General features: G+C 39.6%; 1 protein-coding gene across 1 annotated transcript; it reads left to right on the top strand.

Moving 5' to 3' along the window:
• The first annotated feature begins 316 nt into the window (after positions 1–316).
• LOC131324237 (dammarenediol II synthase-like) lies at positions 317–8,248 on the top strand. The gene is made up of 18 exons (XM_058356125.1): positions 317–559; positions 3,143–3,331; positions 3,838–3,927; positions 4,079–4,276; positions 4,408–4,492; positions 4,601–4,771; positions 4,876–5,060; positions 5,875–5,988; positions 6,106–6,225; positions 6,312–6,434; positions 6,532–6,630; positions 6,746–6,805; positions 6,941–6,987; positions 7,086–7,229; positions 7,294–7,471; positions 7,598–7,678; positions 7,785–7,868; positions 7,992–8,248. Exons 1-18 carry the CDS (start codon positions 347–349, stop codon positions 8,112–8,114), a joined length of 2,304 nt encoding a protein of 767 aa, XP_058212108.1. The 5' UTR covers positions 317–346; the 3' UTR covers positions 8,115–8,248.
• Positions 8,249–11,982: the final 3,734 nt, after the last annotated feature.

Genomic DNA, 11,982 nt, shown 5'->3' with positions numbered 1-11,982 from the left:
AAGACTGCCACATCTTTGCACTGTAAAAAGAAAACTCAAACTGTATAGTTGGCAATGGTCTTGCTCTTGCATTATAAATACCATTTGAATTCCCTCCAACTTTCTTGCTATCTTGATCAGCTCTCATCTTTCACAGCCCCATCCAGGTAAAGTTTTACAGTACATCTTCGATAATCTCTCTCTCTCACACACATTAAAGCTCACTCGCACACATACAGTTCTACAATTATTTAATTATCCCAAAAATGCAAGGATCAATAAGTCAGTTCTCACACAATCCCCTGTTCTAAATTTTTGTTGTAATAAAAGCCTAAACCTTTGAGTCATAGGAACAAAAAAGGAGAGAATGTGGAGGCTCAAGATTGCTGAAGGTGATGGGCCGCACCTGTTTAGCACCAACAATTTCGTCGGTAGACAATTTTGGGAGTTTGATCCCGATGCTGGGACGCCAGAAGAGCGAGCAGAAGTGGAACAAGCTCGAGAGTACTACAAGAAAAATGGTAGAAGAGGTCCAACCGATCGGCGTTGGCCTAGTGGCGATCTTCTTACGCGAATGCAGGCAAGTACAAACCATGAATACCGTACAGCTGGTAATGGTAACAGTACTGTTTTTGTTAATTACTGATACGGCATAGTACCAGTACATGCGTAATTTCGGGTACTGTTTCAAATTTTGCATGCATTATATCATATCTTAATATACTTAAAGAGCTCAAAAATATATTTGATTATGAAACTAAATACTAAAGAAAGTTGGAGTGATGATTATATCATATATTACGAAATAAAGAAAATTAGAATTTCTTTAGGTACAAAAGACTTTATTATGGAATGAGCTCCTAAAAACAAAAACAAAGTAGAAAAAATATACAATATGGCTGCTACCGTCCGATACTCACCCGGTACCGACCGCCACTAGCCAGTATTTTTTGGTATCGGCTGATACTTGAATGAGAGCATAACTAGAGGGATAAGGTATGCGAGTTTTATGGGTACATAACAGTATTCAAACATTGGTACAAACGTTTGAACACACCAAACCAAACCATGTCACACATTGAAGTATAATTTTAAAAAAAGTAACAATACCTGCAAGAAGGGGAAAAAAGAAGAAGAGTAACAAGCGATATAATTTAATTAATCGAGTAACAAGTACAAAATATTTGAACTTAATAATTTAATTAAGCTGTGCCTTAAAATTTTCTAGTATTGTTTCACCCACCACATGACCAAAAATTAGTACTATTATACTACTATATGGGCTTTTCGTATCAAAACATATACGGGATATACTTTTCCTTATTGTGTGCTAAATTACAATTTTGCCCTTACTATTACCATATGTTCACTACAAGAAAATCGTTCTATAGCAACGGTCGAAAGCGTCGTCAAAAAACTCAAAAACCGTCGATAGAGACCCGTTTAGGCTATACCAACGGTTAGAGAACCGTTGGCCAAACCGTTGCAATATATCCGTCGCTGTAGAGGTATAGCGACGGTTTTGACGAGCCTTGGTACAGATTTTTTTTAGTAACGGTTTCTTTAGCGACTCTTATAATTGTTGCTAAAGGCAATATTTCTTTTTTTGAAAACCCAACCACTGTGTGACGTAAGCCTCCATGTGGCACTGATATGGCAGCCACATGTTGCCTGCGTGGTGCTAACGTGGCGCCCACATGGCACCCGTGTGGCGCAAACGTGTCACCTACATGGCCGCGAAATAATTTTGCTCCTCCTGGGAATCAAAGCGCCGATCTCACGTGTGCGCGAACCAATTGTGCTAGCCCATAACTTGTGTAAATTCATACACCTTTTAATATTTATACTATACTAACCGGATTTTTTTTAATTTTTTTTTTTAAATCTGGTTTATACTATACAAACACTTACTAATATCATATTTTTTCCCGATCGAAACCGTCTATTTTTTACATAATAAGTACAATATTTGTACGAAGAATGAAATTAATATTACATAGAATTTAACGCTAGGTTCAATAATTACCTTTTAAAATTGGTATAAATGCACAAGACTGTACGCATGTAATCATAAATGACACTATATTTAATTATAATTGTTTAGATTGATGCCGAGTAGGATAATAATTTTGATAGGAGTATTATTTTGTAATATTCATTTACAAAAAATGATATCTCGTATGAGAAAAATAGTTCCATTATTCACTTATCTTCAAATAAATTGCATGCACCATGTACCCAAAAAAAAAAAAAAACTGTTTTCCTATTTTTTTTTCCATATTAATTTTGCATTTTCTAAATTTTTGTTAGGTTCACATTAAATTTTTTGATTAGTTAGTCGTTTTGATGAGATGAGTCTAAAAAATAAAACAAAATGCAATTAAAAGCAAAATTTGTATCGATAAAGAAATTTTCTATACCCGATCGAGCCAAATTTGTACAAGAACATTTAATCAACATGAAAAAATAAAATCAACGGTCTCGATCGTTAGTTCGGGTTTGGAAAACCGATCGCATGAAAGAAAATTGGTTTTGGCGGTATAAAATTCTACTAAAGGTTAATGAAAACCGTCGTTATAGTCTAGTTTATAGTAACGGTTATTGAAAACCATCGCTATAGTCCAGTTTTTAGTAACGGTTAATGAAAACCGTCACTATAGTGTTGTAATATACTAACGGTCACATGAAAACCATCGCTATAGTCCTATTTCTAGTAACATTTTGCAAACCGTTACTATACACGATCTATACCGACAGTTTGTTCAACCGCTCCAAAAAAAAACAGATGGGAGATCCTAAATTTCTTGTACTGGTTTTTTAATAAAATAAAGAAACCAAAACCAAAATCTCGATTCCGCTCCTAGGTATATACAAAGTGACACTACATGGGAATTCTTCATTACCCTGCGCAAGGGACAAAAAAGGACATGCGTCGTGGATATTTCATCAACTTTTTTGGGACTTCTAGGCCATTAAATTAAAAAAATTCTAAAATCATCCCAATGGATCAACAATAATAAGTGTGTGAATGTGTATTAAAAAGTGTAAAAAAATACATAAAAATACGTATTTTTCTTGTCTTTTTGTGCGCCTATTGTCAGCCAATAGAAAATATTGTTAAATTAATTCCATGATTTTGTCAATTTTATTTTATTTGATGCAGCTCAAAAAGGAAAACAAGCATATTGATCTAAGCCTACCCCCGGTGAGATTTGGGCCAGACGAAGATGTGAATTATGAAGGCCTGACGACTGCTTTAAGGAAAGCTGTGCGATTGCATTGCGCCATCCAAGCAAGTGATGGGCACTGGCCAGCTGAACATTCTGGCCCGATGTTTATCACACCTGCCCTAGTAAGTTTCGTGCATAGTACATGTGTATATTACTATTATGTTGTATACGATAACGTTTACGGTGCTACGATATGCACCCATAACATTTACCACTAAGAGATATAACATTTACCACTGAGAGGTGTAAAATGTGTTGGCATAACATTTTACCAAATAGTCGCAATGGTGCATACCTTATGCTCACAACGTCAACATGAGGTTACTCCATTTCCTCGCATCAATTCCCTATCCATTTTCTAGGCTTTAAATCACCTATTAGTTTTATAAACCAGTACTTATTGTAGAAACTCTATATCCAATTCAAAATCAATCGACTTTGAGTGGCAACTCGAAAACCAAGTGCACTAGAATGGGCCCAACAATGCGGCAAAAGAAAGAGAAGCGACATTGTGGGTCACACCGCAACGGGTGACACACAATGGGTGACACACAATGGGCATTTAGTTCTTTTTATTATTTGTTTTCTTGATAATGAACTAATTAGTGTAGAATTTTTTTTGCTCCAGATCATCATGATGTATATTAGTGGAACAATAAGTACCTTCCTAACAGAAGCGCACAGAAAGGAACTAATTCGATTCGGCTATCTTCATCAGGTATGTACATTGATCGAATTCCCATGAATGATAATGTAAAGCAAGTTTTCTTGCCTTAGTAATAGCTTTTTCTATAGAATTTTTCATTACAGATAGACGGTAAGGCGTACAATTACTTTTAAAAAGTCTAATCTATGAAGGCGTCTTGCAGAACGACGATGGTGGGTGGGGATTCTATCTAGAGGGCAACAGCACCATGATTGGTACGGCGGTAAATTACGTTGCATTACGTCTGCTTGGAGAAGGGCCTGACGATGGAGAAAACAGAGCGATGACCAGAGCCCGGGAGTGGATAATTGGCAATGGTGGTGCAACTGGGATCCCATCTTGGGGGAAACTTTATTTGTCAGTAAGATCAAGTTCTCTTACTTTCAGAAATGCAGTAAAAATTGCCTTTCGATGTCATACTAGATTATTTTAACACTCTAGAATCCGAACAAGGTTATTCTTAGAACAATTTGTGTATTCTCTCCTTTGAAGGTGTTAGGAGTTTATGAATGGTCGGGCTGCAATCCGTTACCTCCTGAATTTTGGCTTTTCCCTTCTTTTTTGCCTTATCATCCAGGTAGCCAAAAGTGTTCTTTTTTTTTAATCTTTGTCAAACTTTTTGTCCTTCATCAAGGTATATGCATTATAGATCGTGTTCCAATCGACTTATACGTATGCTATACAGGAAAAATGTGGTGCTATTGCCGCACACCTTACATGCCTATGTCGTACTTGTATGGGCGGAAATATCACGGGCCTATCACCGACCTAGTTAAGTCATTGAGGCACGAAATTTATACTACGCCCTATGAGGAAATAGATTGGAACAAAGCACGCCATGACTGTTGTAAGATTGGTGGCGATTGACTTGGTAAAATCTATCGTAGAGTTCGTTCGTTCGTATGAATTTCTCAACACTAGTTACATAAATCAAGTTTGTGTGAATGATGATCCAGGCAGATCTTTACTTCCCTCATGTCTTTATACAAGATGTACTCTGGGATTGTCTTCATTACTTGGGTGAGCCGCTCATGAACTGCTGGCCCTTTAACAAGATCAGAAAGAGAGCTTTGGAAAAAGCACTGAAGCATATGCAATATTCAGGGGAGAACAGCAGATACATTACCACAGGAGCTGCGGAAAAGGCAAGTGAGAAAGAGAAGAATTTGGTTTTAACTTCGTAACGGTTCTGGATTGGCAGGGGGACCATTACCACTGCCCATTATCAGAGCACCGAATTAAAGTGGAGACAAAGTTCTATATGCACTAGGCCCACAAGATTGATAGTAGCTAGCAAATTTCAAACCTGAGATCTAGGAGCAATGTTTTAAAAACCAAACTGGTGAGCGAACCATTAGGAGACCGGGTGCATCGGTCACCGGTTCAACTGCTGGTCAATTGGGTAGAACCGTGATGTTTATCACGTGATACATATGATTTTTCTAAAATATCAATAAATAGAAAAGGTCTAAGTATCCAAAAATTAAAATACAAATCCATGGTTTAACCGCTGGGCTTGTCCAGTTCCCTACATATAACGGTTTTGGGGGTTCACCAGACCGGAACATGGACTAGTTGACAGTTCAACGGGCTGAAGCGGCTTGTCCGGGTTGACTTTTAAAACATTGCCTGTGAGTGAGCAAATCTCTAAAAGTCTCTAGCCTTCACCATCAAGCCAACCCCTTGGTGCTAATTAGATGCCCTTGATTGAAATTAACTTGATGCCCTTGATCTTTTCTTTTCTTTTTTGCCAAAGCCGGTATACATCAGAGGGGATTAGAAAGAGTTAGTAGGTTAGTTCACAAGAGTTCAAAGGGTATCTATAGCCTGAACCCCAAAAGTCCATGAAGGGGCTCGAACCCTGACCTCCCACTAGGAAATACTAGAAATTACCATTGGGCTACAAGCTCTTTGGCAGAGTTATGATCAATAGCATCTAAGACATTTTTCTTATTGCAGAGCCTACAAATGATGTGTTGGTGGGCAGAGGATCCAAATGGTGATGAGTTTAAGAACCATCTTGCCAGAGTTCCTGACTTGTTATGGCTTGCAGAAGACGGGATGAAAATGCAGGTAAAAATTCTGCTAATAACGATCGATACTCTAAAATTTAGATTGATTCAGGACTCATTCAAGATCGTTAATTCATTGCTATACAAATTTACTTTACACTTACTACTTGTATTGCAGAATCTGGGTAGTCCGCTTTGGGATTGTGCTTTCGCAACTCAAGCACTTCTTTCCAGTCGTATGATTGACGAATGTCTTCCTTCCTTAAAGAAAGCACATTTTTATATGAGAGAATCACAGGTTCAATTCTTCCTAGCTAAAAAATAAAAACCCAGTGTACAAATTTTGCCACCAATTTGACACTCCTTTGTTACAACTGATCGAAGGTAAAAGAAAATCCAAACGGAGATTTCAAGAGTATGTATCGACACATGAGCAAAGGAGCATGGTGCTTATCCGATCAAGATAACGGTTGGGCAGTTTCTGACTGCACAGCAGAGGCATTGAGAGTAAGTTAGCCTTGCGACAACACAACTACTCGTAAGATGATCTAAACAAACAAAGAGAAATAGTTCTCATAACCGAATATGTATTCCTTTCTTACAGTGCCTATTGTTGTTTTCGCAAATGCCACGAGAAATTGTCGGAGAAAAAGTTGATGAGGAGCGTCTATATGCTGCTGTGAATTTTCTACTTTACGTACAAGTAAGATATTCATGACTTACTGTATTGAAGAACTAACTCACAGTTTTTCATTGCGGCCTGTGTTACCACTGTACCCATTGAGATCTTCAAAATTTTCATTTTTTCCTTTGTTCAGAGCCCTATAAGCGGAGGTTTTGCTATCTGGGAGCCACCGATTCCTCAACTATATATGCAGGTAACTATTTTCAAATGCAATGCCATGTCTACTTTTACACCTTCTCGTACCTGAAATTCCAATCAAGGATGCGATATCTTCAATATCTATGCAGCTTGTAAATTCTGAAATCGAATTTCTTGCCCTTGTTATTAGGCGTTGAACCCTTCAGAATGTTTTGCTGACATTATGATCGAGATAGAGTAAGAGCTCGCCTTTTCTTTTGATCACAGCGTTATATTTAGAAAACTGTTTCATACAATGGTCAGTCATTATTGAATTTGTGTATCCAATGTCTTAGGCACGTCGAATGCACTGGATCCATCATCCAAAGTCTCGTAACATTCAAAAGTTTACATCCATCATATCGGGCAGAAGAAATAGAAATTGCACTGGCAAGAGCTACATATTTTCTGGAGCAGAAACAACAGCCTGATGGTTCTTGGTGGGTTGATTCACTTTTTTTCTAAAATTATTTTTCAGAGGGTGGTTAATCCTTGTTTTGGCAGGTATGGCTATTGGGGAGTTTGCTTCGTCTACGGTACATTTTTCGTACTCAGAGGACTGGATTCAGTTGGAAAGACATACAACAACAGCGAAGCTGTTTGTCGAGGCGTTCGGTTCTTGCTTTCGACGCAAAATAAAGAGGGTGGCTGGGGAGAAAGCCTTGAATCTTGCCCATCTGTGGTATATATAACTTGGCAATATGTTTTTTTCTTTTTTGCTTCAAGAAAGTTTCTTCAGAATGGTGTTCTTACCGAATTAGTCCTTACTCTCCAGTTGTTGCTTTTCTTTAACGTTTTGATGAAACAGAAATATCAACCGCTAGAAGGAAATCAAACGAACATCGTGCAAACATCATGGGGTCTGTTGGGACTTCTTTTTTCTGGACAGGTTATTATTAGCACATTTTCGTCGAATTTGTTACTCAAAGTAGTTAAGGCAAATCTTATTGTCCTGCAAATTATTACCCTAAAGTCTTTCTTTCATTTCAAACTAGGCTGAAAGAGATCCAGCCCCGTTGCACAAAGCCGCAAAGGTCTTAATCAATGCGCAGCAGGATGACGGTGACTTTCCCCAACAGGTGATTTTCGTAACCCAGTATTACATACGCTTATTCACTTTTGTATGCCATGCTGCAAGATCTGTGAAAGGAATGCTTGAACGACTTACGCAATTTTTGTTTCTCCCGTGACCGTGAAAACAGGAAATCACCGGAGTGTCCTTGAGGAACTTGATGATCCATTATGCACAATACAAGAACGTTTTCCCGTTGTGGGCGTTGGGAGAGTATCGGAACCGTGTTTGGCCACAGCCCCAGAAAGTTTGAGTTTCGGCTTTCGATTTCGAAGCATTCTTCAACGGTTTCCACATCTACACAAGATTCAATAGCTTGTTTTGGCGATCACATCGAAAAGTGTTATATGCCACAATGTTATATCTACATACTAACCATGTTAAAATAAGAAAGTCCCTTCTTTTCGTTTCTTTTTTCCCCCTATATCTCTGCTTAAAATTCGTGTCTATGTTAAACTCATTTACCCCTTCGTGGACGGAGTGGGTAAGGTTACTTGAACATGTAATTGTACTTTCACTAAAATACCCGTGGGTCTAAAAAAATCAAGACTTAATTTCCACTGAGTATGAACTCAATTTTTATTTACCTCTGAGGACAATCTAAGATTACCCTTTTACCCTTCATTAAATACAACCACCCCCTCCCACCTCCATTGCACAACCCACCTCCGGTCGGCCAAACACAAAATTCACAGTGTTAAATTCGCAGTTAATTAAACACAAAATTCGTAGTGTGAAATTCGCAAAGCAATACCCAACAAAATAGCATTTCAGAACAAATCCACAAAACATAGAGCCAAGAATAATCTCTAGATGATAGGAAATGCAGACCCTGGCCTGCTGATAACTAGTTTTGAATATAGTTGGAGGAAACTGGCCGACGTTTTCAATCCTGTGCCACTCATTCCTACGGATGTCGCAAAAAGTTATTGGCATAATACAAGCTGAAGAATGTGAGGATGATAATTTAGTCGATGTGAGCAAAATTTCACCGTTAAGGAGGCCGTCAACCGTCAATGACTTCGGTGACCGCGTCTTCGTCTCCAGATTCGGGGACGGCAGGATTCGCTAGTGGGAGAGGGAGGGATCCGCCAACGTTGCTGGCGAAGAAGTACTGTTGTTCGGAGCGGGCAGCTTAGGGGAAGGAGATGAGGAGGCCGGCGGCGCCGGATCAAGTGGCAGAACGAGCCCAGTGGACCTCCGCGAATAGGGGATTGCCTTTCACAAAATTCACAGCATGGGCCGTCGTCCGTCGTCGGCGAAGATCCTGTTGCCGTCTGCCCCGATGTCGTACGCCTTGCCATTGACGTTGGAGATGGGAATCGAGGAAGCGAACGGCAAGGACTGGGTGTACGGGTTGGGACTCGGATCCGACGCGTTTGTGACGCGAATACAAACGCGCCGCAGCTGTTAACAGAGTGTTCCACGGCGATCTCCTCGTACACAGGGGTAAACTCGGCGCCGTTGAACGGGGGTGGTGGATCGGCGGCGATGGGTGACGGTAGGGGCGTAGAAGGAGTAGGTCTCATTATAGCGCTGGGAGTCGAAGCCGAGAAGGAGTAGGTCTTGTAGGAGCGCTCGGCGTAGAAGGAGTAGGTCTCGTTAAAATTGAGGATGAGGAGTATTAGTGGCATAAACTTGATGGGAATCTTTAACGGTGCTTTTTTAAATGTGCTAGATTTGGGCATGTATTGGTCCACAAAAGTGGACCGGCCCGTAAATCACCCTTAACACATTTTCGTCGAATTCCCTTGCAGTACAAGCCCTATTAGAAAAAAGTACGGGTAAGGATTTCTATTTTTTTGTCCCAAAATTGCCCCTCCTCCCTGAATTTAAAAAACATATCTATCTTCATCTCAACGCCGCGGCAACCTCCCTCCCAGTCCCCGCTCCCTTCCAGTCATCGGCCACCTCCACCTCCTCAAACAACCTCTCCACCGGACCTTCCACAAACTGTCCCAAACCCTCGGCCCCATCTTCTCCCCTCCGGTTGGGGTCCCAACTCGTCGTGGTCATTTGCTCGCCATCCTTGGCCGAAGAATGCTTCACCAAGAACGACATCGTCCTAGCCAACCGTCCCAAGTACATGGCCGGGAAATACTTCAGGTACGACTACACCACCGTCGTCAACGCCCCCAAGGACGACCACTGGCGCAACCTGGGCCACCTCATGTCCCAGGAAATCTTCTCCACCGGCCGCCTCAACGCCTTCCTATCCATCCTGCATGTCACGACGAAGTCGAGCACTTACTTTGCCAACTGTACAAGAAATCGTCGACCGATTCGCCAAGGTCGAATTGAAGTCGAAGCTCTCTGGGCTAACGCTTAACATCATCATCAGAATGATCGCTGGGAAGCGGTATTACAGGGACGAGTTGGAGGATTCAGCAGAGGCAAAGGAGTTCACACTGCGAATTGGAGGATTAAGCGGTATTTCACACTGCAAATTTTGTGTTAGACTGCGAATTTCACACTGCAAATTTTGTGTTTGACTGCAAATTTCACACTGCGAATTTGTGTTTTACTTTGGTGAGATAGAAAAGCACTGCAAATTTCCAGAAAAAGCACTGCGAATTTGTTAAAGTCACCGAAAAAAGTACTGCGAATTTATGAAACTCGCCGGAAAAAGCACTGCGAATTTGTAGTCGCCAGCCGGAGGTGGTCGCCAGAAAAAGTCACCGGCCGGAGGTGGTCGCCGAAAAAGTTGTCGGCCAGAGGTGTTTGCCGGTTGGAAGTGATTGTGCAATGGAGGTGGGAGGGGGTGGTTGCATTTAATGAAGGGTAAAAGGGTAATGTTTATACTCCCTCCGTCCCTATTTAAGTGTCCCGCTTCGTAACTCCAACTTATTAAAAAAACATCATCATTACATCTCTCACATCAACTTTTACCTCAACTTTCCCTACTTACCCTTTATGGAGACATCATCATTATATTTTTACTCACTAACTTTTCAAAAAAAATCTACTTTTAGGGGCAAAATGAGAAATATATCTACTTTTACCCACTAACTTTACAAAATGGACACTTATTAAGGGACAGCCCAAAATGGAATACTAGACATTAAAAATGGGACGGAGGGAATATAAGATTGTCGTTAAAGTTAAATAAAAATTGACTTCATCCTTAGTGAAAATTAAGTCTAGATTTTCTAGAACCACGGGTAATTTTCTCTACTTCAGTTTGCCCCCGTCTGCTATCACTTATGATTTACTTATTAGATTATAACTTTTTTTATTATTAGCATAAGCAAATTAAAATAAGTTGTAAAACTGTTGGGTACGGATTTTTATAAGTTGTAAAAAAAGCTTATCTTATTTTCTTGAATAAGCTGTCAAATAGCTTTTTATAAACTAAAGTGTCTAGATTGCCCTAAAAACTTATGTAAGAATAACTTAGAAATTATTTTGTTAATTTGTGTTTTAACTACTAAAAATAAGCAAAAAAAAGATTCAAATTGGAGCTTAAAATAATCTAGCTTTTTTGGTTCAAATAAGCTAGAAAAGATAAATAAGTGATTATTCATAATTGATAGCAAACACCCTTCAACAACTTTTTATTAAGCAATGCTAAATAAGTTGGCAAACGGGGCCTTTGACCGTTGTGAAAAGTCAAATTGCTCATGCAGTACATATTGCTATATCATTTAAAGAGTAGACCTATGTAACACACCTCTTAATAAGTATGTACCATACACACCTCATGTATATTCTCTTGAATTTAAGGTAATATAATCTTAACCATTCATTACTCTCATGTTGAGTTTCTCTCTTCTTTCTCTGGTGGGCTTTCACACATATGGTCGAACATAAATTTGGGTGGACCGAAATTGGGGCTTTTTAAGACTACTTGTTTACTTACAAAATTTGACCATGGGGAAGGTGACTGGTTGCCTGGTGCTGGAACTTGGCAGAAATGTCCAAAGTGGTTGAAATATCATTTGGATGGATACAAAGAAGATCTTCGAAACATGAAATATAACCCACTAATATAAAAATAGATAAAAGATCGCGGAATTTGGTATGATCTTTCACTTTTAATCTTGGTTTCAAAGCCATGATGTAGGGAAGTATTCTCGAACAAGCAGAAATAAGGCCCGAACACGTGGTACGTGGGACCATGG

The sequence above is a fragment of the Rhododendron vialii genome, chromosome 4a, assembly GCF_030253575.1.
Source record: "Rhododendron vialii isolate Sample 1 chromosome 4a, ASM3025357v1".
In the NCBI taxonomy this organism is placed as follows: domain Eukaryota; kingdom Viridiplantae; phylum Streptophyta; class Magnoliopsida; order Ericales; family Ericaceae; genus Rhododendron; species Rhododendron vialii.
Note: the sequence above shows the minus strand (reverse complement) of the source record. Positions and strands in the feature narration are given on the sequence as shown.

What these genes read in the sequence shown, in the direction of transcription:
- LOC131324237 (XM_058356125.1), top strand. Translation starts at nt 347, where the DNA reads ATGTGGAGGCTCAAGATTGCTGAAGGTGATGGGCCGCACCTGTTTAGC. An exon ending in TTTTTTGCCTTATCATCCAG is followed by an intron (nt 4,493 to 4,600) that starts GTAGCCAAAAGT and finishes TATGCTATACAG; the next exon opens with GAAAAATGTGGTGCTATTGC. An exon ending in TTCCTCAACTATATATGCAG is followed by an intron (nt 6,806 to 6,940) that starts GTAACTATTTTC and finishes CCTTGTTATTAG; the next exon opens with GCGTTGAACCCTTCAGAATG.